The 26608-nt window shown below is 41.5% G+C and overlaps 1 protein-coding gene across 21 annotated transcripts in view; it reads right to left on the reverse strand.

Annotated features, from left to right (window-relative positions):
* Nucleotides 1-26608, reverse strand: part of Eif4g3 (eukaryotic translation initiation factor 4 gamma 3) — a 229712-nt gene that overhangs the window by 122808 nt on the left and 80296 nt on the right. For 6 of the 21 annotated variants that reach the window (XM_026782044.1, XM_013348381.2, XM_013348370.2 and 3 more), the window contains 6 exons: nt 15620-15715; nt 14201-14314; nt 10929-10961; nt 2123-2143; nt 1124-1303; nt 659-773 (listed from right to left, as the gene is read on the reverse strand). In XM_026782044.1, coding sequence (XP_026637845.1) covers nt 659-773; nt 1124-1303; nt 2123-2143; nt 10929-10961; nt 14201-14314; nt 15620-15649 — 493 coding nt within the window. In that variant the 5' untranslated portion in view covers nt 15650-15715. Of the gene's footprint in view, nt 1-658; nt 774-1123; nt 1304-2122; nt 2144-10928; nt 10968-14200; nt 14315-15619; nt 15716-26608 lie in introns of those variants that run through there. The other 15 variants (XM_026782040.1, XM_026782034.1, XM_026782035.1 and 12 more) reach the window with 10 other exon arrangements.

The raw sequence follows: 26608 nt of genomic DNA on the forward strand, positions 1-26608 counted from the left end.
CATATACAGTAAGTGTGCTGGACAAACAAGGGCCATATACAGTAAGTGTGCTGGACAAACACTCGGCATGACTTCCAAGTTCCCTGACAAACCCACAGGCCAACTCTTAGTTGGCATTTACATCCGTGCACTAAGAACACCTTTAAAGCTGAGGCAGGAGGATTCTGAGTTCAAGGACAGCCCAGGCTACCCACTGAGAACCTGTCTCCTGTCTCCTTCCCCCACAAAAAGCATTTTTATCTCAACTAATCCTCAGAACATGCCCAGACAATAGCGCTGACTGAATATCTACAGGTAAGGAACACATCACTTGCTGGGCTTGTGTTATAGCAGAGAACAGAACAAACTGAAATATCTGCTTCATGGATATTACATGAAATGGGGGAAAGAGTGGGTTGACGATAAAGTTTGGGGTGGGGGGGGTAAAACTTAAAGATAGGAGGCAAATTTATATTATACTATTAACCAAACATAAAAATGTGCGTGACAGTTGTTTGGTGGGAGAAGCCAGAAACCTACCATATGGATTCAACAGGGGGGGAAAAAGTTGGTAAGATTTTATTTAAAAATCCTTCAAACCTTTAAGTGGCAATAGCTAATGTGAGCCAGCAGAGAGTAAGAGGAACAAGACAAATGAGCAGAATGGCTTTTCACTCACCGTAAGCATTAGCAAAGTCCCCAGGTCCTGGTCCAGGATAAAAAGGTCCCGGCCCTGGTGGCTGAACTGGATATTGCTGTGGGGGCCCCACATACGGAGGGCCACCATGGCGGTACTAGAAGAAAACACACATTTGAGGTTGACACAGGGGGGAGATTCAGAAAACACAGCACTGTGTACAGAGACGTGAGAAGACCTGAAGGTGTGGCCATTAAATGTTTGTTTGTCCGTGACAGCGAGAGTGAAGCGAAGTGATGACATGAAACAACATCATAGGAAGGGTGATACTGGGGAATAATTTCACTACCAATTTGTAAATTTGTGTTAAGAATCTTTGTACAGTTTTAGGAAAGTTGGCAAAAATGGCTAGACTTGCAATCAATTAAAAAGCTCCCAGGACACTAAAATCCAGTCTATCAATCACCGCCACCACCCCGATCCCCATTAGAAGCCAGGCTCCCTTACCTGTGGTATACAGTACTGAGGCCCCTGGGGAACAGGGTATGGCATAGGCAGATGGTTAACCATCATGATGTGCTGGTTGGCCTGGTACACGGCAGTGGGAGTCTGTGCACCAGGACGAATGGAAGGACTGCTGTTTGGGATGGTCGCTCTGGGAGGCTGGATCTGAGGCCTCTGGAAAAACTGGGAGAGGAAGAAAGAATTTTTGTTTTTTCACAAAGGCTAATATATAGATCTAATATCTTGAGTTTTCTCCCCCCCCCACTATTAAACTGATCGACTTAGAGTTAGAATATGCAGAAGACAATAGGTTGTCTAATAACTGAATTCACAAACTATCTTCACATGGAATCAGATTCTGGTCCATGTCTCCAGACAACAGCACAACAGGGCAGTCTCAATGCTTAGCATCACCTATTTACAACTAAAAGCCATGCACTGTAATGATTATTTTTAACATCAGCGATAAAAACAACAAAAGAAGTAAGTGGTATTTCTCTACATGTTCTGTTTTATAAAAAGCACTGGCTTCTGAATAAAGAGAGAGTTGCTCAAAATCAAACCATTAAAAATTAAAAGTAGTCAACCTAATACAATACTGCCAGCCATTTATAGAGTATTTAGGAGGACAAGAATCTCCACGGACACAAGCATTTTTATCCAAGCCCATCAAGCCAAATTAAAACCAGCTATAAGGCCGTCACATACAGAAAGAAGCCTGTCAAAATGGTGATACAACCTCACTCTAAACTAAACCCATTTTTGCCTTCTCAAATATTTTGTAATAAAAGTGGAGAATCTAGTCAAGCTTCATAATGGCCTGAAATGAGCAGAGTTCAGCCCCCCCACATGACAGCCATCACTGTAGTTATGCACAGTTCTTGCTGCTTAAAGCTACACCCTATAGTGCGTTTCTAGTATGACTAACCATTAGCAACTGCGCTGTAAACTAACAAGAAGTCAGAGTTATAAAGAGGCCATGCAGAACCAAGAGCTTGTTACCTGGATGGGTCTGAATCCTCCCTTCAGTTATGAAGCAAGCAGCAGCAGGAAACAGAAAGAAAGCCAATGGAAAAGCTTACAGATCAGTAGGAAGGGCAGGCTACAGCATGCAGCTCAACAAAAACAGCTTTCTGTTCAGTAACTCAGGAGAAAAATGAAGACTAGAAAATCAGAATGACAAGTCTTCACTTGAGGACTCTAGGATACATGGAATCAAAGTTCTAATATTTAGTTAAAAAATTGAGAAAAAGAAGAAATGCATCCACTGATAAACCCTTCTAGCGGCTTCTGGTTATCACACCCTAAAAGAAGTACATGGTAGCTAAAGTACAGCTGGGACTACTGACTCTTATTTGGCTCTTAAATGTCCAACTGCATGACTTTGGATTATTTTTCAACAATCTAGTCACTATCTTAAATAGGGCATTAAAAAAAAAACCCACAGAAACCTCTAAATCAAAGAGCTCTAACACCAAGCTGAAAACATTGGCCAAACTCTGAAAGCCCCTGAATTGCCTCCTGACCTCTGGCCCTCTCGGGTCTTTTTCCATCCTTTTGTTAATAAGCATCAAGATATTCCAGGTGTCAGATTAAGTTCTCACTTTCCGCTAAAGTGGGAAAACAGTATGTTTAAGCCCAACCCTCACTCCCATTCAACCTTCTACAAGGAAAGCCCTAAGGAGGTAATGCAGGCCATAGGAAGCTGTTGCAGGAGAATGGAGTGAGTGAGGAATCCACTGGGGGAGCCAAAAAGGAGTTGATGCAGAAGGCACAAGAGGCAAAGTTGGTGTCTTAGGAAGAGGAAGCTGGGGAATGATAATCAAAGTTGTCTATCTCCACCGACAGCACTTCTGTAGCTGCAAACAAGAAGGCAGAAATGACGGTTCTCCCTTCCATGGCTAGCAGACACATTCGCAGTTATATAAATCTGCTGTAAATACATTTTTTAGAATAAACTTCAAATTTTCTAATCCATTGTCAATGTATCAGGAGGCACGAAAGTAATGCTGGTTTAAGGAGGGACAGTCATTCACCTATCAACTACTGAACCCTGCAGGATGCAGGAAGGATGAAGAGATCCATGCTGTGAGATCCCTTTTCATCAACTCCAGAGGCAGTCAAGACAAGAAAAGCCACAAACCTAGAGGCACTATTTCTTTTGCCAGCTCATCAAATGACATTCCACACTCGCACCTCCCCGAAAGAGTCAGTCCTATTATGGATTGGCAAGAAGAGAAGACAAGGAGGTACTTGGCTCACTTACAAGTATATGGAAGGCCGACAGGGCAAATACTCCTACATCCTATGCATGAGTGTTTTTCTCACCATTCTGATGGATTTTAACCAGCTTATCCAAAAAAGTAACTGAGATTACCTTATCAACAGGGTTTCTGAACAGTGTATTTTCTTCAGTCATGTAGAATCTGAATGTTTCTGATAAAATTGATGTAAACATAGCCAAGCCAACACAACACAAAGTAAGACATTTTTATTATTTCAACTTTGAAACTGGGTAAAACCTATTAAGACAAACACATTAAGTGACAACAAACTAGCTCTCTCAAGCATTAAGGAGCTACCAAACTCGGCCAAAAGCTTTAACATAACACTAAGGCATGTACTACTGTGGACGCCACAAATGCAGAGAAGCAGAGTTTCACTAGAGGGCTGGGCATCCTCACCTGCAGTTTAAACACGTGGGGGTCTGGACTGGTGGCTATCCAGTACTTCTCATGAGATAGAAAGTGATTGACCACAAGAAATGTATTCATTTCAGAGTCAAAGGGGACTTGGTGGGAGCTTGATCCAGTACACTAAAGTACAGCACATCCCTAATCATAAATAACCACCAGAAAAATGCATTGATTACTTTATGAAATTACTGTTTCCTATTCAAGGCAATACCTTTCTCCTATCCCAAGACTTATTATGCCCTTTAAAGAAACAAGCACTTGTTTATATTCATGTGCATGTTTCCTACACCATCTGAAAGATCTATTCAAACTTTACTGCATGACACTTTAGAAAAACAAGCTACCTAGAGTTGATCTATTCCTCTTACACATACAGATAGGCACAGATGTGTGCGCACAAGCGCACACACGCACACGTACAGGACTACAAAAGTCGTGATGCCTGGAAACACAAAGTAGGGGCTGAGTTTCTTTTCTACACCCCTTCCTAACCATTCACTGGTATATGAATCCTTCTTAATAGTAGAGTAAGAAATGTAGGTTATTTTTCAGATGGGTAGGCATGGCAGTAAACTGCCAGTTACTAAGAGAAATATTAGAAACTTGGGCAATGAAATATGTAACTGTTTGGTACTTAAATGAGTGTATGTCTTTCTTTTTACTGGCTCCAAAGTGTTCAATCTATATCACCTATCCACTCATTCACTGTCTGTCTCTGAGAACTATAATTACACCTAACCCTTCTGTAGAAGGGACAGTTCTCAGTTATCTGAAAACCACCATCACATTTCAAGTGATTGGTGCCATATGCAGCCAGTGCTACAGTAGTGAAGGGAGTGAAGAGCTAAATGCCCACTATCACAAAGAGTTCTGTTGAAGTGCTGCCATAGAGGGCTGTGGCAGGTAGAAGAGAATGGGCCCCAAGGATTCTGTAAAGATCTGCTCTGTCAAGTGGGGAGTCTGGAAGTGAATATCCTTTTAGAACACTTCATTCCTAGTTGTAAAATAATTAGGATGGAACTGGAACGGTCCATCAGTGGGTAAGAGCACTTGCTGCTCTTCCAGAGAATCCTAGCTCGAGTCCCAGCACCCCTGTCAGGTGGCTCCCAGCTGCCTAGAACTCCAGTCCCGGGAGGGATCTGATGCACTCTTCTGGCCCATGTGGCTTAAGCACATGGACATGCACACATGCGGGAAGGGGAGCGCCGGAGACCTTTTATTATATGCCAAATATTTTAACCCTTGAATGCCCACACAGCAAATCAAGGAAGATACTGTCGAACCCATTTTGTAGATAGGAATGCTAAAGCCCAGGATACTCTGTAGTGAGGCTAATCAGCGAAAGCCAGCTTTAACTTGTTTCTACAACATCTTACTACCCCGTCAACAAGACACTAGATTAGCGTGCCCATCGTGGTCATTCTCCACACTCTGTACCACCCATTAGCACAGCTCCCATGCCTGGTCTGGTGCCCTATTTACTTCTACCATACTCTGCTGTACCCAGGTGTGCCCTCAGAGGAAGGCTGAAGCCTTTACTTACTTTTCTTTCCACATCTAAAAAACTGTCTACACAATACAGACATATCTCAGTAGTACACTTCTCAGTGAGAAACCAAGTCTATGACGGGAAAAAATAAATAAATCACAAGCCAAACTGGCTTTAATGTTTTAAAACAAAGCATGCTACGATAGGAATCCATGCATTTTGGTGCTCCTCCACAGTGCAGACTGTCCCAGCACACTCGGCTCATCCCTGCTTATGCTAACAGCCGAGCGAGCCCTGCAAACACGACATATTAGTCAGCATCTGTCAATACCACGCAAACAAAGAGCATGGAAGCAACTGCAAAATGACTTTGTGCTAGAAATACTTTAAGATACCAACTTCCTGGTTTTCTCTTAAAAGACAGATGGGCTGGGCATGATGGTGTATGCCTTTACTTCTGGAACTCAGAAGGCACAAATAGATGGATATTTGTGAGCCTGAGGCCAATTTGTCTACACAGTGGATTGTGGACCAGGGAGGGCTATACAATGAGACTCAGTCTCTATAAAATAGGAGAAATAATAATAATAATAATAAATAATAATAATAATAACAACTGACAAACTACAAAAAACTAATACTTTATCTCATTGTGAAACCCAAAAGCAGGATGAGGGTAGGAATACAGGAAGTCCAAACTACACAAATTTCAAGAACTAAATACATCAAACAACTACTAGCAGGAGAAGAGTTTAACTCACACTGAGTGGGTTGTGCACATCTGCTCTCTCAGGTTCTAATCAGGTTGAGATTTTCAAGCAACAAGGAAAGATGGCTAGCATCTTTCTAAAATGGCTCAGCAGACATCTGTCTCTTCCTTGGAAGGAAAGTATAATGCTCAAAGTTCTGCAGTTACAAAATGAAAAAATAGAAAAAAACGCCAAAAGAAGCCCTGCTCACGCCTGATACAACAGCATGGAGACTGGTTCAGACCTCAGTGGAGCATGGCCCTCCTGACAGGGCTGCAAAGCTAACTCTAGCTTACCAAGTACAGTTAAGGACCTTATAAACAAAAGCAAATCCAAGAAGTAGATTCCATAGCAATTTCTTGACTCTATTAAGAACAAACAAAATGTTCGATGTTTTAAATCATGAGATTTTCCGTAATTCACATAATCCCATTTTACACAGGAGAAAAAAAGTATAGTTTTTAACTACATGAGACAATGTTCTCTTTTCACAGGGATCTCTCCAAATAATCTTCAAATGATAACTCCTTTCCATGCCTACTGAGACAAGTACCAAGACATAACAAGGCACACATTTGCCACACAATCACAATTATCCACTAATGTGGGTCACTTTACAAAACATGGAAGGATAGAGAAGACAAGGAAGTGACCGCTGATGAAAGACATGAATCTGCCAGTCTCAAAATCCTGGGGTAGGCGACGTGAGGATTTTTGTGTTAAAAATTTCACTGAGTATTTGGGTTGGCTTACAAATTAGGGTGCACTTGCTTCAGGCTCCTAAGCAGTACGATAAATCTAAGGCTAGTTCTTTATTGGGGGAGGAGGGTAGCACTGGCTGTAGCCCTGACTATCCCGGAATATATAGACAAGGCTGGCCTCAAACGCACAGAGATCTACACCTGCCTCTAAAGTGTTGGATCGCAGAAGAGTACTACTATGCTCCGTTCTGAAGTTAATTCTAATTCCTGCTTCAATCATATCTGGCCAAAACAAACGACCACAGGTAAAAAGTCTTTTGTAGCTTTAACATCTGCCTGGGTCATAACAAGGCTACTAGATCCTAGGACCAAGATGGACACATGCTTTTCTTTAAAACATGTGTTTATGAACTTTGTCTCTGAACAGCTTTCGCTGTGCAGCTATGTCCTGTTTTGTGGAGCTCTGCAATACTGTGCCCCTACCTTCCTCCCTCCATAAGGAGATGGCATATACAGATTCATCAAGTCTCAAAGGAATTATGGCACCATCTCCATGGGAGGGGGATGGAACAAGTAGGGCAGGATGTGTATTTTCTGTCACTTTGAAACTGGCTGCAGTTGGGGGCCAAACACTGCAATTTACATGATGGTTGTCTACAGATGCTCATGCCACACATACTCTTTACAGTAAACAGACTCTATCCTGTGGAGGCAAGGGAGCACACTGTTCCTTTAAACAGACATACACCATGCCAACACTGGGATAGGCACCTCCTGCTGGGAAGTGGTGCTTCAGTCCCTTACCTCTCCACAGTAACAAGCGCTGCTGCTGGAGCTAGGTGGACCGTCCTACTTTCTGTTCACAGTCAAGGCAGGCCTCAGTTTCCACTACTATGCCCAGCTTAAAGCTCCTTATTCACTGAATTCTACGAGGTGCAATGAGGAGAATCTAAATGACATTTGAGCTAGAAACAGAGGCCACCTAAATTTTCTGTATTCAAAAGTAATGTTCTAGGTTTCTGCACTTCATCCCAGGAACTTGTCTCCAAAAATGACCATGAGAAACTATTTCTTTGAGGCTAAAGATAATTTCCTAGCATGAGTTCAAGCTCAAGCACCAAGACACAGACCATGTGTGGGTCACCTGCTTACAATTCCAGCACTTGGAAGGTACAGGCAGGAGGATCCCAAGTACAAACCTTGGGCTGGTAAGTGGGCGCAGCAGGTAAGGTGCTTGCAGTATGAGCCTAGAAACCCGCACCGGATCCCTCTAACCATGTGGGGTGGAATGAGGACGCTGCCTAAGTGTCCTCTGGACTCGGACATGCACCACAGCACACACAACCACACATACACAAATAATAATAACTTAAATGACAAACAAAAAAGGTCATCCTCAGTCACACAGATGGCTCCAAGCCAGCTTGCAGTAGCTACCTGATAGCCCAGCCTCACCAAAGAAAGCAATGACCTTTCCTGTTAAAGAATATAAAATATGTGTATACTTCTCTATTTAGCAGCAGAATTTTTTAATAGATTGTTTATCTTGTAAATAGTTTTATATATCCTTGAGAATTTCATCCTTTTTTAAAAAGCAATCAAAAAAGGACTATTCTTGTTAAGTACGTGTTATAACAGGAAGCAAGGCCAACCACCAGGAACATGTCCCTAAGATGTGCTGCACAAGGGGCATGGCTACTAAAGCCATCTTATCTCCTGAAAATCGCTGAAAGCCCATCACACCTCGTGAAAAGGCTTAGGAAATGAGTGCTCAGAGTCAGCTGCTGGGGAGTGTTTAATACAGCACACACCTTCAGGGCCACTGCAGCCCATGCCTTTCTGCTTCTGCTCCACCCTTCAAGAACAGAAAGGGTTTCAGATTAACCATCCTGAGAGCCTGTCACTCTAACAAGTGGGGCTGATACTAGTAACACTGCTTTGGTTTTTCAGGATTACCCTCACGTCAGTAATCTGTACTTCGCACCACCTACCAAAAGAAGAGGAGAAGAGCGGCCAAAGGCAATCCTAATTACTGCTACTGGCGGTCTTCCCTGAGAAAAACCAATGTTTAAGAAACACAAATGTGAGTGAAGAAACTCAACAGTGCCCCTTATACCAAGGAACTCAAAAGGCATTGTCCTTCTCTCTACTGAACTCAAAACACCCCACTTCTTTTCCCTCTGCTTCATGGGCACAGATGCCCCATTTCTCTCTTAGGAGCATTTGGTTTCATCATGATTAAAATAAAAACTTTGTCTCTGCAGAATTGAATAATTTCTTAAAAATGATAGTAATCCTGGATCTTGGGGGATTGCTGTGGTTAGAGCACTGGCTGACTCAGATCGATTCACAACACCTACGCAGTGGCTCACAACCATCTCTAACTCCAGCTTCAGGGGATTCAGTGCTCTCATCTGGGCTCCAAGAGCAACAATACACACATGGTGCAGCCACACATGCAGGCAAAACACCCATATATATTAAATAAAATAAATCTGCCGACAATTCTATCATATTGATGATATCAATGCTAGGGAAATCTATTTCTAAGCTGGAGCAAGCGCCGTGTTCCACTGCATCCTGCTGGCCATCTGTATTATATTACTGGTCCTCACGTGCTTTCTTCTTTAGCATCATTCTCACCCTAGAGATGAGGAAGCTGATGCTGCGGGCAGTGAGTAACTTCTCCAGAACACTCAATTAATAAGGGGGAGGAAACCTACAATCTGCCCTAGTGCCAACATTCCCAAGTCTGTGTAGCAGGGTATCTTCAAGCTGAAAAAATAACCAAGTTACATTCTTCCCCCAGAAAAATCAAAGAATAGCCATCCATGCTATATCCATGCTTGGAAAACCTCAGAATCCAGTGGCCTTGTCTCCTCCAACTTGTTAAGACTACTTAAGAAATGGGGCTTTGTATTAAATCCCTCAATAAAAAGATTTGAAGTGAGGCAACACCTTTTAGTGAACAATAAGAATTCTGAACATAGGCCGGGCGGTGGTGGTGCACGCCTTTAATCCCAGCACTCGGGAGGCAGAAGCAGGCGAATCTCTGTTGAGTTCGAGGCCAGCCTGGTCTACAAGAGCTAGTTCCAGGACAGGCACCAAAGCTACAGAGAAACCCTGTCTCAAAAAACAAAAAACAAAAAAAAAAAAAAAAAAAAACAAAAAAAAGAATTCTAAACATAGGAATGAGTTAATATAAGAAGGGCCCACCTCATGTTTCTCAACAGAATATGTTGCGTTAAAACATCATTAAAAGCAGCTGCCACTGACTGTACAAGCTGTGTCACATGCTGTCACATCCTTCACACCTCCTGAGAAGGGTGCTGGCCCTGTTTCATCTGCTTCACACAGAAGGTGCCTGAGGCTTAGAAAAAGCCTTGCCTAGTATAGCTGGTCACTGGTAAACGTGAACCCCAATATGTCAGACTCTAACCTTAGTTCTTCCTACTTCACCAAAGAGAAAATGTCTCAGAACACTTCATGAAGTGTTGGTGTGGGAGCAAGGAGATAACTGGAGTCTTTATTTCTCGCATAAGGTCACCTTTACTGCACACCTACTAAGTTACATAGGACCGGCCCCTTTACTGCACACCTACGAAGTTACATAGGACTGGCTTCTTATTTTTTTAAACTTTAATTCCTATTAGGTTCTCATCTTTCAGAATTAGTCTAAATCATTCAGATTAAGTATGGTATAGGCAGAGTTCTATGCAGCAAATGAGAGCACCTTGTTGTTATGTTAGTTTCTTATAAGGTCTATGTTAGTGATTCACAGTAGTTGTAGAGATCCTAAGGCTGCTCTATACATCGGTACCAGTTACAGTAGAAGGTTAACAAAACCCTTAGAATGGTGCCTGCTCTGTTAGGTTAAATTTATTAACAAGGTCTGTGAGGACTTAATATACCTAATGTTCCACAGTTATCTAAATTCAAAGTAATCTTTTCAAAGAAAGAAAAGAAAGTTTTTAACCTTGCTATAAACATAGGCAAAGGGGCTTGTTAAAAACAAAATATCATGAAAAACAAGGCCAACTGACTCTGACTGGACAAAGGCTGCTCTTAAGGAGTCATTAGGGATAGCACACAGCGTGGCAGCATTCTAAGGGCCAACAGCTACTAAGCCCCACATATTAGTCAGAGTAATGGTGAGGGGCAAGGGTACAGTACCTGATGATGGGCAGGTCGAGGCCCCGCTGCAAACTGAGAGGAAAAGGGAGAACAGACACAAAGGGAAAGGCACAAAGAGTCAGAAACACAACAGAAACCAAAGTTACACAATATACAACAAAATAAAAGCTAAAAACCCACAAGAGAAAAAATAAAAACACAAAACATTAAAGGCTTTGCTGCAGGACAGTGACAGGCAGGCACCAAGATCCAAGAGGTCAACACCACCACCCAGATCTCTTCTCATTCAGAAGCTGGGGAAAAAGTTATTAAGCTACTAGCACCTGGGTGCTCACTAATAGGAATAGCATGAATAAATAACCCTCCCCCGAAAAAACAAAGGGAAGTGTGAAACACTAGATGGTTGTATTAAAACAAACATGAAAACCAAGTATGTGGCATGAAACTATACTGCTGAAGGACACCAGAAATGCTTTTAGATCGCAAAAGCACACTAAATAGATGTCAGAGATTAGATTTAAAATTTCTTTAAATGTAATGGGTGTCTGATACACAGGCTTGACGTGTGTGTGTGCATGCACACGTGCTGAAATGCAATTAACTAGTAAAGCTGAATAGCCAGTAAAGAACAACGGTCTCTAACATAATCGGTCAAAATGGCATTATCATAAACTGGAGGAACATGGGCAAAAAGTACAAGATTTCAATTCTATGTGCAGCTTGAAGCAAACACTGGAGGCCCCACTGTGGGGCCTGCTTGCCCAGATACCAGACACTGGCCATGAGAGAAGGGGAACTTAAGTCCTCTGGGATTTCTAGCAGTTGACATACACTCCCATTTGGCTTCTCTCAAAACAATTTCCCAGTCAGGATTTATTTTAAAAAAAAAAAAAAAAAAAGAGTCAAACCTCTAGAATTGAACAATTTTTCAGAGCAAAACTTGGGCTCCTAATGATAATTTTAACTAAAAAGGATAAAAAAAAAAAAAAAAAAAAAAGAGTCAAACCTCTAGAATTGAACAATTTTTCAGAGCAAAACTTGGGCTCCTAATGATAATTTTAACTAAAAAGGACAAAGAAAATACATCATACAAAGCCATACCTAGATGCTCAAACCTCCTCGGTTCTAATGCAGGCTACTTTATTCATCAGTGAAGAGAAAACATACAAAAGCCATTCTGCACGGGTTTTTATTTACAATATGTAAGGACCAACTATCTGCGCCTTCACAGCCCCGAGGAAGCAGGCTGCAGACTGAGATCACTCTTTTCTACTTAGAACTTCATCTACAACAGGAACACACCACGGTGTAACTCTCCCAACTAAGCTACCCTGTACTCAAAATGTCCAAAAGTGCCATGGAACACACAACCTCTGAACACATTTCTACCAAGAAATCCTGCTTCTGAAGATATAATGTCACCGAGTGTTTAAAAAAAGTGACTTGATGGTCTGTGCTTGCTCAGGGTGTGAGAAAAGCTGCCAATTTTGGCAGATCGGTTTTCCAGAATGATGGAAGATGGCAATTAAGAATCTTCTAGAAATTTCTCCTATCCAAATTGAGGTTTTGAATTTTAAGATTTTCATTTATGAGAACAGAATAGATCGTTCCTCCACTATGGGCATCAAGTTTTGAGATTAGGTAATACCATTCATAAACTAAAAAGTAGAGGGGAGAAGAAGAGATCTCTGCATGACACATTTGAAGAAAACAGAAGAGAGAGAAGAGCCATTTCAGACACCAAGCTGAGTGAGGGGCCAATCTTCTCACTGTTCTGCTGAAAGGCGCCAATTCGAAGATTCTAACAAGAAAACCCAACTTTAGATAGGTGCAAAGTTCCATTAAACAAAGAACAAAAGTGTGTGTGTGTGTGTGTGTGTGTGCGTGTGTGTAAAAAACCCTAACTCAAGTCAGTCTGAAGTCCTGGCTATCCCCTAGACTACTCTGGCCTGGTCCCTGATGGCTTAGGGGGTTTCCCTGCGGAGTGCTACCAGTCTGATCCTATGGATGGCTGTAAGCAACAGAACAAACTGTAGTCGCTGCTGGCCCGTGTTAAAAATAGAAACCTTTCTCTTAAAAGGTAGAACTTTGAGATGGTGAGGATTATAGATATAAAAGAAAACAGCCTTATGTGAACTGGAATCCAGTGCTAGTGCCACTTACCCATGCCCTCACCCTGCTGTGCACAGTTGGTAACTGCGTATGGCCAATTGACAAAAAAAAAGATTACTACAAAAGTCAAATTGTCCCCACTCCAAATAGACTTCTCTAACTTCACTAATTTTTCTTAGACCATTTAAAAATAGACTGCAGTTTGAAGAGCTCCATCAAGAAAGTGGGGCAGACAGGCAACATTTTTAAATTTGGAACAAGATTTTCCATATTATGAACTTAACTAAGAGACTATGTATCAACTAGAAATATAGACAGGAAGAGATCCTGAGGGAGGGAGGGGGCATTTGGAGCCAGCAGGATTGAAAAAGCAGATGATCAGGGAAGAATGAAAAGGCTATACTATGCATTGCCAATGGCCTATTAAAGCAGAGATAGAATGAAAACACTCTCACTGCTCAGCAAGCTGCAGGCCCCTCCACAGCCCCACGCCTCTCCTTTCCAGTCCAAGCCGCTGGAGAATGAATGAGACCAGACCATGGCAACTCGGGATGGAAACAGAAAATACAATCCTGCCAAGTTTCACTGCAACTCTACCCTTCCAGCACGAAGACAAATGAAATAAAAAAGATATCAGACCCAAAACAATAAGCAAGAGTAGTCTGTGTGCTGCTAGTCTTGCACTTGCTTTGGGCATGTAATGGAATGTGTTACCTGTGGGTTTGGGTAATGTGGGTGGTAACAGTCACTACCAGAGGAAATGACAAAAAAATTGCATAAAGGATGGCATCTGAAGAGTTTATGACCACAGGGAAAAAATGGCTGATAACTACAGACAACTGCCCCTTGATAGTCAATTATAAAGTAGAAAGGGTAAACAAGAAGCCTTGAGATTTATTTTTTAAATTCAAATTATCTTTTAGATTTAAATCAGAAAGGGATATTCCACTTCACATTTAAAATAAGTGGAAAAAAATGTAAAACGCAAATTATTCCTGTCTGATTCCCAATAGAAGACCCACCCAATTTGTTATGGTTTTCCCACTCTGCCTGGCAGAAACTTGCATGCCAGGCTGGCATTCCAAAGAAGAAGTGATCAATACATTTCTGTTCATCAGCCAATATGTGGATGTGGTCAGAAATAATGCGTGCCAGAGGCACTGCTGCCTGCAAGAAGTACAGTTTGTTATATTGCTTACAATGCAGTATTTTATCCAGCCTCTTCCAGCCAAGGACCTGTAAACGGGAGTCTGTTCCAAAACCTTCCTCCTCTTCCAGTTGTCTGTGCAATGTATTGGCACTGTTCTGCTGGGCTGTCAAGAAAACTGGTTTAGAGATGCAGCTCTTCAGTTGGGTTTTGCGCCAAGCTCTAACCATGTAATTTCACTCTGATTGTCTTCCCCAATCATTAAAATGGGAGAGGGGAGAGGGCCAGAGAGTTCTCTGAAGTAAGAGCTTACCATAACATTCCATGCTTAACAATCAGAACCGGGGCCTATGGAAAAGGATCTGTTGAGATCTCAGGCCCATCCAATAGACAAGTATCCACATCCCCAAACCACTCTCAGAACAAAACTTGCACCAGACATTAGGTTCACCATTTCAGTGAAAAAGGAGACAAGCAAGCAGGCAACAATGACTGAAGTCCTACAACTCTAGAAACAGTTTCTCTGACCTCTGGGGAGGACCAGGATCTAAGAACAGGTATTGGAAAAGGCACCAAGGGAGAGGAAGGCAGGAAGAGGTGAGAAAGACAGGCCACTGTGTGCAGTCTAGACTCCTAGTCCTTCAAGCAGGGCTCCAGAACATTTCAACAATTCAAACTTCATGCATAAAATCAAATGAGCAGGAGCTAATGCAATGACCTTCCTATGCTATAAGCAAAAAAGCAGGTTGGGGTGCAAAAAGAAGATCCCTGTATTCCAAGAATACACAGAGCTCAAGTACAAAGAGGGATGTGGGGTACAATGAGATGTCACAGACACCTTCTGCCCAAAGCTACTCATGCAGGGTAGGAAACGACGCTAACAGTTGGACAGCTGAAGCCACTGTGCACTGTGAAACAGGAGGATGACCTGGAATCCATCTTAGTAAGTGCTGCAATCCACATGAGGGGTGAACAAGGAGGATGACTGCATTTACATCTGTATGACAATAAATCTACTACTGAAGAAATGAATACACCTGGGTGAATGTCATGCATGTGATCATACTGTCGAGTGGTTAGAACGATCTGGTGGCACATGTTCAGAAACCCTACTTCCCACAGCACTCAAGTCCGAGGCGAACCAGTAAAATCCAATCCGCTTCTAACATCATGTTTCACTTTTCAAAATTTTGAATAATACAAATAAGACATGAAGGACGTGAAGAAAAAAACCCTGAGTGTACTGGATTGTGCAGAAGGAAGCTCATGGCACACACAGCTCCACCCTCTCCCCCCTGAGAAATGTAAACTACCACTGCATCTAAGCTGGTGCAAATGCGAACGCTGCCAGCCCCAGCACTGACAGTGTAGTGGCAGTGGTGATAATGATGGTGAGAAGTCTTCCCAGAGCACAGTGAGGTTTCACAAAAAGATCCCAGCAGCTACACAGAGGAGAAAGCTGCACACTTACCGGAGACCGGGTCTGAGGCTGTGAATTCATTGTCTGAGGGGCTTGAGGGTAGACCAGTGTAGTTGGACCTGCATTCTGTCCAGAGGGATAAGGGGTCTGTCAGAGAATGGCAAAAACAACATTTAAAAATATATATGACACAGCAACTCAAATCCAACACATTTTTTAAAGTTCACAGAAGTGGTTTGCACTGTGGTCTGCAGCTGTTTTTAAAGTTGTAACTTAGTCAATGGAGATTTCAGAGTCGGTGTACACCTCCTGACAGTGCAATCCAAATCTAGGCACAAATTTTTCAAACCAGGAGTGCAGAAAACCTGCTGAAATCCCATCTACTTCTTGTGCATGTTGGGGGGGGAGCTATTGACGTGGAGGCTAGAGGGTGATGAGCAATGCTTCAGCAGTGACCCCACTCCATACAGACAGTTCTACAGCAGACAGAAGACCAAAGACTGTCTTGAGTTCTTTCCTTACTCCAACCCTATTAAGTCCAGCCACAAACTGAACAACAGGGCAGTAAGTTACCTGGTCATAATTATTACACATAGTCAACAATTAGATGGAACTGAACAAGCTGATTCAAGGTTTCATTTTATCTTACCAAAAATATTTTCATCACATACTGCATCGAAAAACTTCTCCATACCAACTTTTTCAAAAGTAATGTGGATTTCTTACCAATTTTGGTTAATAGAGTCGAAAGTATTCTTCAAAAATTTGAAAATATATATCAAAAACATCTTAAATCCTGGAAGTTGAGGGGTGTATGTGCAAGAATTGGGAGTCTGAGACCAACAAGGACTAAATAGGAAACCCTGTCTCAAAAGACTTAAGATGCTGTGTATAAACATAAAGAAACATTCTCTTGCTCAACCTCAGACCCTTCAGAGCATCTGACATTGCTTTTTCATGGAACATGCTGGAAAGATGCTGGCAGCCATAGTGACTTGAAGCAACAGTGACTGAAAAGTCAAATTTTTAGTATGTCTTCAACACATTGGCCAACAAAGGCCACAAAAGTAGCCAATGGAGAACAACACAAATTAGCATTCAGGCACAAGGCTTTTCTATTCAGTAGAACAGCACACATCTAGCCAGAGGTACTGTCAATGCTGTTTACAATGTACCTTTCAAAACCACATCACCATTCCCAAATTATTACAGCAATATATCACCAAGAATTTTATTTTCCTGTAGTTTAAGCATCTGCTGTAGCATACTTTTTTAAAAAATCCTTTTCCTTTTTAAGTATTTTCACTGTTACACATATAGAGTATAGTGTCTGGTGCAGGCACACACACATATAAAGCACAGTGCCTGGTGCAGGAACACAGACACAACACAGTGCCTGGTGCAGGAACACACACACAACGCATAGTGTCTGGTGCAGGAACACACACAACACAGTGGTGCAGGCACACACACACACAATGCAGTGTCTGGTGCAGGCACACAAACTGTTCCGTTACAGTATAAGCTTCTGTGCCTTCAGCAACATATGCTCTTCATCAGTTTCATTCTGCCAACAGCGCTCTCGCTGGGCATTTGTCCTGTTGTGCTCTAAGCAGTGTAAGAAGCAGATGCCTCCAAAGCCTTTATTCCTTTCCTACACGTAAAGAATGACTAACCATATTTCTTGATGGACTTCTTAACTTACTACGGTGTTTTACTAAAAATTACACAAACACTTCAACAAAAAACATTCTGTTTTAATATTTATTTTTCACCATGTGACTATGTTTCTGTTTGTGGTATGTGCATGCGCTGAGTCTGGTACCTGTAGACTCTAGGAGACAGTATTGGGTACCCTGGAGATGGAGTTACAGATAGTTTGAGCCACCCAATATGGGTCCTAGAAATTGAACATGGGGTACTATGCAAGAGTGCAAACGCTTAACCACTAATCTATCTCTTCAGCTCAAAACATCCTTTTCTTAGTTTTTATAATGTGTTTCTTTATTCTTGGTATGAGTGCTCTTCCTGCACATGTTCATGTGTCACTTTGTGTATGTAGAGGTTAGGATCCAGTTCTCTCTTTCCTCCATGTGGAACCAGGAAGTGAAATTCCAGCCATCAAGCTTGGTGGTGAATGGCTTTACCCACTAAGCCATCTTGCTATTATCAGTACAAAGATTCTTTGACCTGGCTGCATAACCACAAATGTATAGAGGACAAGGGATAAGTTGATGAGGTAACATTTCAAGAATTACTAATGGTTTTGACAACTGTCCCTCTACAATGACTTTCAAAGCCTTCTTTCTCAAGGCTGCAGCTGGAACTCTGTCAACTGCCTAGCACATGCAATGCCCTCAGATTTAATATCTGACACTACAATACAGAAAAAAAAGGTAGCACACATCAGAACCATCACAGTAATTTAGTCTCACAAGGACTACACAGCACTTCCTGTATACTGTCCAAGTTCATAAAACCATAGACAAATATTCAGATTTCTGTAGCTTAGTGTTTCAACTAATAACCTGATAGCACTGCAAGGTAACGAAGACAAGTCAGCTGCAGAAGGTCTTAGTCACTTACACAACTTTTAAGCCGATAATTTTTATTTATTATGTATACAGTGTTGTGCCTGCAGGCCAGAAGAGGGAGCTAGATCTCTTCTACACAGTTGTGAGCCACCATGTGGTTGCTGAGAATTGAAAGCAAAATCTCTGAAACAGCAGCCAGTGCTCCTAACCACTGAGCCATCTCTTCAGGCAATAACAATGATTTTTAATCACTGATTTCGACAGTGAATTCCACTGGAAGATGAGCAAAACTGCATATAAGCTACAAGACTCCAGAGACAGACACACGGGACTCACACATGGACCTAGGATGGAGTTTCTATTTCTACAATGGAAGACAACAAATTTAGCTGACAAAACAATGATGATATGAAACATAGCCTTACTGCATTTCACATGCTACCTGCTGTTAAGATTTTACACATAACTCAGAGACAAAAAGTCATTTCTTGTTTTAAGGTAATCTGTTCACCTTAAACAAATAGTATCATTTGGACTAAACTCAATATGGTGTGTGCATGAGATTGTACACACAGAGGACTGAGTAGCCAAGCTGCAAACTTCTCAAGGGCTGTAGGATGATCTTTACATTACTGACCTCTCTGACCCCAAAATTCCATCTCTAGGAATGCAGTCTATAGATGAAACTCATGCTTCCACCAACCCCAACAGAAACATTCTACACTTCTTTTTTTTTGGGGGGGGGGGTTGTTGTTTGTTTTGTTTTTCGAGACAGGGTTTCTCTGCATAGCTTTAGTTCTTGTCCTGGAACTAGCTCATGTAGACCAGGCTGGCCTCGAACTCACAGAGATACGGCTGCCTCTGCACCCCAAGTGCTGGGATTAAAGGCATGAGCCACCACCGCCCGGCCATTCTACACTTCTGAAGAGATGATGATGATTAGTTATTATTATTTGGATCTCGCTATCTAGCCCTGGCTGTCTTGGAACTCGCTAAGTAGTCAAGGCTGGCCTTGAACTTAAAGAGACACACCTCTGTTTGCCTCCCACGTGCTGGTATTAAGTGCACCACCACGTCTGGAGAGATAATTAATCTTAAAAGAATTAGGCAAATGTACATATGTATCAACACCATGGCGTCTTGCACATACAAATACATGTATGAGAAGGAAGATCATAAGTTCTAGGCCATTCTGCGCTTATGGCCTGAGCAACTTCCTGGCACCTTGTCTTAATTTAGAAATAAGCAAAGCAGTGGGAGGTGGGGGGGGGACGGACGAAGCACAAGGAAGACACTGGCAACAGCCTGCCAAATGTATAAAGAAAGCCCTGAGTTCCATCTCAACACCACAAAAACAACCTTATTAACTATCTTAACTATTGGAAGTGCACAGTACAGCAGTGCTAGCTCTTTATACAGACAGCAAAGCCCCTCCAAAACTATCCCACTTTGCAAACCAGAAACTGATTACACTAGAAAAGTATTGTTCTATTTGTATTATTATGTTTGTTTGTTTTGTTTATTAGGTAGCTCTGGCTGCATCCTCCAGGGAGATCCACCTGCCTCTGCCTCCCAAGAGCTGAGATTAGTGGCACTCAGACCTGACAATGCTATTTACATGCAAATTAGCTACTCAATTACAAGTACTAACCATTCTGTTTAACTGCAATTTAACCACTCAATTTAAATTTAATGGTGACATGTGGCCAGCATTCTGTTACGCACAGGTGTAGAAAGAAATAATTGATAAGCTCTCCTCTCCTGTAGTCAACATCTTCTGTCATTACAAAGGGCTGTACAGTAGTTTCAAAGTTAATTCCTCTGAAGATGAGCCCAACAAGACTGCACATGGGTTATGAAGACTTCAGAAACAAACACACAGAACTAAGATGGATGTTCTACTTTTACAATGGAAAGCAACAAATTTAGCAAACAAAAACATAGTTCTTGCTGCAGTTTACATGCTGGAGAGGTTCAGCAGTGGCATGTCAGAGACTGCTGGGCTGAAGTAAACAGCCTGCAGGACACATGTGCACCAGCATGACATGCAACTCTGAAAAAAGATGAGGATACTTTAAAAAAAAAAAAAATCAAACTTCAATGGGCTACAGAGGGCAGGGCAACAGGCTCACACAAAGGACTGGGAAACGTAATGGGGAAGGTGCTATACCGTGAGGCTGGGAGGCCAGCTCGGTCAACACAGCACTTGCTAGGAAGACAAGAGAACCTGAGCTTGATCCCTAGAACTTGGGGGGGCTGGCAGACAGCAACACAACCCATCAGTACACACCTGACCATCACCGCTTCCTTGTGGGTCTTTCTGTAAAGAGGATTGTGAGGAATAGTTCATTTCCAAGGAAGGAAACTAAGAATCCAGGCAGAAGACACTATTTTCCCATTTTGGAAAAGAAACACTTTCTCATTTTACATGCAAGAGGTGTCGCTTGAAAACAAAACCAAAATGCCCCAAATGCCAACAAGAAACATCAGAGACCTAAAAGGACTCAGGAAAGGAAATCATCTACTTGTGGCAACCGGTGGGGCACGGAAAGTTCAGAGAGGAGAGGAACAGTAGTCCCTCTCTCTCTCCCTCTCTCTCTCTCTCTCTCTCAGTCTCTCTCTCTCACTCTCTCTCTCTCTCTCTCTCTCTCTCTGTCCACAAATCTGAACTCGTCTCTGTACAGCACCAGAGTCAACCTAAAGCTTTATTATTTATTCTTTGAAACAAATTATCAGTTCAGCAAAATGCTACTTTAGATTATTTTTAGAACCTTTTTTAAAACATGTATTTGTTTATTATGCGTGTACCCATATGCACACCATGGTACTTGGGGAGGTCAGAGGACTTGAGCCATCAATTCTTTCTACCATGAGGGTGCAGGATAGAATTTAGATATCAGGTTTGGCAGCAAGTTCTTTACCTTCAGAGCCATCTTATTTTAATAATTAAAAAAGAACAATATGTGATCTATCAATTAGGAAAGGAGTAAACATCTAACTAGTGGCCTTGTTGGAATTCCATTCAAATGGTATCTGAGTCAGGTCCCACTGATGTGAAATCAAACAGAAGACACACAATTACAATTCCATTGTAGGTTAGCACAAAATTTCTAAGGACTGTATTAACTAAAAAGTACTGAAATAGAAATGGTGCTGGACAGTCTAACCATATAATGCTGGAAGGAAGATCTCAGTTTATTAACATTCTTCAAAAAGTGAAATGGGCTGGGCAAACCAGCAGACACTGCTAATCCCAGATCTCAGGAGGCAGAAGCAGGCAGATCTCAGTGAGTTCAAAGCCAAGTTGGAGTGAGTGGTAAGCCAGCCAGGGCTGCAGAGAGATTCTTGTCTCTAAATAAAGTAAAATAAGTCATGAAACCAAGTGCACAGCTCCCTGTGTTGTCTTTCTATCCAGAACCAAGCTCCATGCGAGGTGAGTAAACTCACATGGTGACCCTTTATCACAACTCAGCCAGGCACTTGGCAAACAGAACACTGTACTTCCTTCCTAATGAATCCAGGTATCCACTGCCATTTAAAATAACCTGGAACTCATGTTAATGGAGGTACTTATGATGAATCTCAAAGAACAGGGGCACCCAAGTATCAAAAAGAAGTGTCCATCATAACTCCTAGTTTCCCAAATAAATGAGCAGAATGTGATCATGTGTGCTTGGGCTTCTCCGTGTACTTGCCCTCAAAAGCCAGACTATAAATAGGCTGGTGCATCACAGTCATGATCATAGCGGACACACTAACGGCTCAGTCACAGCACATGTGGCATAAACACTCCTAAAGGGGGAGTGAGGGCAAACCATTATGTGGGCACTGCCGCCAGTATTCAACAGCGAGGAGAGCCAACAAATACCTGCAATAACTTGCTATGAGGAAAACACAGTTCTTACATAAAAATTTAACAATGACCACTGCATTAATGATGGCACAAAAAGGGCCTATTTGAACACAAAACAAAATGAAAAGGTACCTAATTGCTTTCTAGGGAATAAGAATATCTTCAATTCCTATTCTGTATTTAAATATCAGAGCAATAGTACAGGAGGAGGATATAATGCCATTTATATAAGAAAGGACTCAATACTGGGTCTCCAATATGACTTTCATCTTGCAATACTAAACAAAATATAAAAACAAAACAAAAACTACACAAGTTATATTTAGTTCATGGCTGAGCAGGATAAGTCAACATTGCCTGCTGTGTAATATGACTCCCAGAGAATTCACCCTGAGGACAAACATCACATGATCAAGTTCAGAGAAGAGCTGAGTCACCCACCTCTGGCTCTCCACTTTGATTTCCAGAAACTTGGTGGAATCAACTACAGTCCCATAACTCTCAGCTGTTCTTCCCACTTCCACCAGTAAATCAGTTTCCTTAATTAGGCTGGTGGGACACTTGAACACAAGTGTACCCTATCTGCGTCAGAGGCAGCAGCCTCTATCCACCTGGGGGAAGTATCAAGCACGCTACATGACTTGTGCATTTTGAACAGGACCAATACATCCCTAGGGCTTCATTCTGGCACATCCTGAACAGTAAAACTGCTTGATTTTCCTCTGGGAATGCTCATTACATCAACAGTAGTAATCAGCATTTGGTTCCCAAAGTCTTTTTCTTCAGATCAGAGTGAGAGAAGCAATTCAGCAAATGTATGGCATTCTGGGTAGATATTGAGAACAGTAAGACAGATGAAAAGGTGGGAAAAGATCAGTTAACAAGCGATTCACAATTCATTAAACAACTGTAAAATGTAGGTCATTACAGGTATGTAGATAATAAGTAAAAATATACAATGAGAAGATTTCAGTGAGAGGTATCCAGGTAGCAACAGCAATGACAACCTAGGAAACAATGACCTTCAGTCATCAGTGTAAAGAGAGCAGCATCCTGAGGAGGCAGAACAAGGAGAACATGTTACCTAAGCAGGAAGGGTCGGCAGGGGAAGAACTAAAGGAAGCAGAGTGAGGTGAGATTGAAGAATGAGGTTTTAGGGCCATACTAAAGTCATGTGTCAAGAGAAACAAGAATCATCTTAGAAGATGCTCAATGAGGCAGTGTTTGTTATCCTCAGATGTGCTAACTAGAAGAAGTATTATACAAAAGGGAAGCCATGATGGAGATTGGTGTAGCTATCAGAAAAGAGTTCAAGCACATGGTACCTGCCATGAGCCTGAATGAACAAAGCAAGCGAAACAAATAACATACTTAGTAGGGTTAGCCGATGGCTCGCCAGGTAAAGGTACTTGTTGACAACTCGGGTTTGCTCTCCACACAGTGGAAGGAGAGAATTGATTCCCACAGGGGTGTGAACGTACACATAACCAAACTCATGCACTAAAAGCTAAAGACTAAAAGTGGAAAATAGTAGCAGGACTCTGAGCAAACAATCAAGGCTGAGCTCTGACATTCCTGAGGGAGCACAAAACTCAATGACTGAATGGCCAAGGACATTGATAAAGTGTTGGGCCTAGAACCCAACTGTCCCTGGCTCTTGGGGACAGTCCCCAACGACAACAATTGGAGGAAAAGGGACGCCACCCACCCATCCACCCAAGAAACACAGGCTCCACTGTTCCAGTGAGGAAGAGATGAGCAGACAGCAGTGCAGGAATACACTCAACAACATAAAGAGCAATACAGCACGACCAGAAACTAGGGATTCTACAACAGCAACAAAGACCTGAACGTCCCAACGCAGATAAAGAAGAAAATGACGTTAAAAATAACTTCATGAAGATGATTTAGGCCCTTAAAGAAGAAATGAAAACTTCCCTTAAAGAAGTGGAGGAAAAAAACCAAAAAGTTGGAAGAAATCATCAAATCCCTTAAAGGAAACCAAAACACAGCAATCAAACAGGTGAAAGAAATGATTCAAGATTTGAAAACTGAAATAGAGTCAATAGAAAACGCAACTGAGGGAAATCTGGAAATAGAAAATCTGGGTAAATGATCAGGAACCACAAAAGCAAGCATAAACAACAGAATATAAGAGATGGAAGAGAGAATCTCGCGTGTTGAAGATACAATACAGGAAATAGATTCATCGATCAAAGATAATGTTAAATACAACAAATTCTTAACACAAAATATCCAAGAAATCTGGAACACCATGAAAAAACCGAACCTAAGAATAATATAAACTGAAGAAGGGGAAGAAGTCCAGCTCAAAGGCACAGAAATCATAAGAGAAAACTTTCCCAACCTTTCAAAGAACATGTCAACGAAAATACAAAAAGCTTAAAAACACCAAATAAACAGAACCAAAAAGACAAAGTTCCCTCACCACATAAAAATAAAAGGCTACACATACAGATTAAAGAAAAAATAAGAACTGCAAAGGAAAAAGGCCACATAACATATAAAGGCAGACCTATCAGAATTAAACCCTAATTTTCAATGGAAACAATGAGAGTCAGAAAGTCCTGGTCAGGCATCATGCAGACACTAAGAGACCACAAATGCCAGCTGCCCAAACTACTATAACCAGCAAAGCTGTCAACCAACATAAACATCCCATGACAAAACCAGACATCCCATGACAAAACTAACATAGACATCCCATGACAAAACAAGATTTAATCCACAAATCTACCTTACAGAAAGTACTAGAAGGAAAACTCCAACCCAAGGAAATTAGCAACACCCACAAAAACACAGGAAATAGACAATCACACAACAGCAAATCCCAAAGAAGAGAAACCCACACATATACCAACAACAATAACAAACACAAAAATAACAGGAACTAGCAATCGCTAGTCACTAATATCCCTTAATACCAGAGGACTCAATTTGCTTGTACAAAGACACAAACTAACAGATTAGATAGAAAAACAGAATCCATCCTTCTGCTGTCGGGGCCAGCCATGATAGGCTAAGTATCAACAGGTCACCCAAAGAAGTTCTTTACTTCCAGTCATTATCACCTGCCAGAGTAGAACTTGGCCATCAATAAATTTAATAAGAGGCCTGAGTCTCAGTAGTTTACCCTGAGGCAATGCCTGGTTGCAGGAGAAACCACAAAGTGAGATTATCTAGCACCACCCAGAACAGACCATCCAAAGGAAATGCCTGGCATTCTAACTGCTGTAGAAAGGACCTCCTCCCAGTACACACTCACCACGACACCCCTAGATAAATGTCAGCCAATCAAGGGTCCTAAATCTCAGAAACCACTCACCCACACCTTTACTATTATAAAAACCCATTTCTAACTGAGCTCGGGCTCTCCAGTTATTCCAGTAAGCTGGACAAGTGGAGAGACCGAGTTTGCCAACTTGATTAAAATAAAGGCTCTTTGCTTTTACATATGGGACTCAGTCTCCTTGTTGGCTTTTGCAGGGATTTGGGCATAACATCTGCTGCATACAAGAAACACAACTCAACTACAAAGACAGATATTATCTCAGAATAAAGGACTGGGAAAGGTTTTACAATCAAATGGATCTAAGAAACAAGCTGGTGTAGCTATCCTAATATCTAACAAAACAGATTTCAAACTAAAATTAGTCAAAAGAGATGAAGAAGGTCATTTCATATTCATCACAGGAAAAATCCATTAAGATGAAGTCTCAATACTGAACATCTATGCCCCAAATACAACAGCACCCTCATTTGTAAAAGAAATATTACTAAAGCTTAAAAAACACATCAAGCCCTACACTAAAAAGTGGGAGACTTCAACACCCCACTCTCACCATTGGACAGGTCTACCAGATAGAAACATAACAGAAAAATAAAGGAACTAACAGATGTTATGACTCAAATGGATGTTACAGACATCTATAGAACATTTCACCCAAACACAAAAGAATATACCTCTTCTCAGCACCTCATGGATCCTACTCGAAAACTGACCACATACTCAGTAACAAAGCAAATCTCAACAGATTACAAAATACTCGAATAGCCATGTCTTATCGTATCATCATGGCTTAAAGTTAGAATTCAACAATACTAATTATTGCAGAAAGCACAAAAACATATGGAAACTGAGCAAGGCTCAACTGAATCACCACTGGGTCAAGGAAGAAATAAAGAAATTAAAGACTTCCTAAAATTCAATGAAAATTTTTGTACAACATTCCCAAACTTATGGGACACAATGAAAGTTGTGCTAAGAGGAAAGTTCATAGCACTAAATGCCTACATGAACAAGCTGGAAAAATCCCACACTAGTGAAATAACAGAACACCTGAAAGATCTATTACAAAAAGAAGCAAACTCATCCAGTAGTACTAGACAACAGGAAATAAATTGAGAGCTGAAGTCAACAAAATAGAAAAAAACAAAAACAATACAAAAAAAAAATCAATGAGACAAAGAGTTGATTCTTCAAGGGAAAAAAAAAATCAACAAAATAGACAAACATTTATCTAAACTAACCAAAAGGCAGAGAGAGAATATCCAAATTAAAAAAACCCAGAAATGAGCCAGGCGATGGTGGCGCACGCCTTTAATCCCAGTACTCGGGAGGCAGAGGCAGGC

This window comes from Microtus ochrogaster, chromosome 10, assembly GCF_000317375.1.
Source record: "Microtus ochrogaster isolate Prairie Vole_2 chromosome 10, MicOch1.0, whole genome shotgun sequence".
Classification (NCBI taxonomy): domain Eukaryota; kingdom Metazoa; phylum Chordata; class Mammalia; order Rodentia; family Cricetidae; genus Microtus; species Microtus ochrogaster.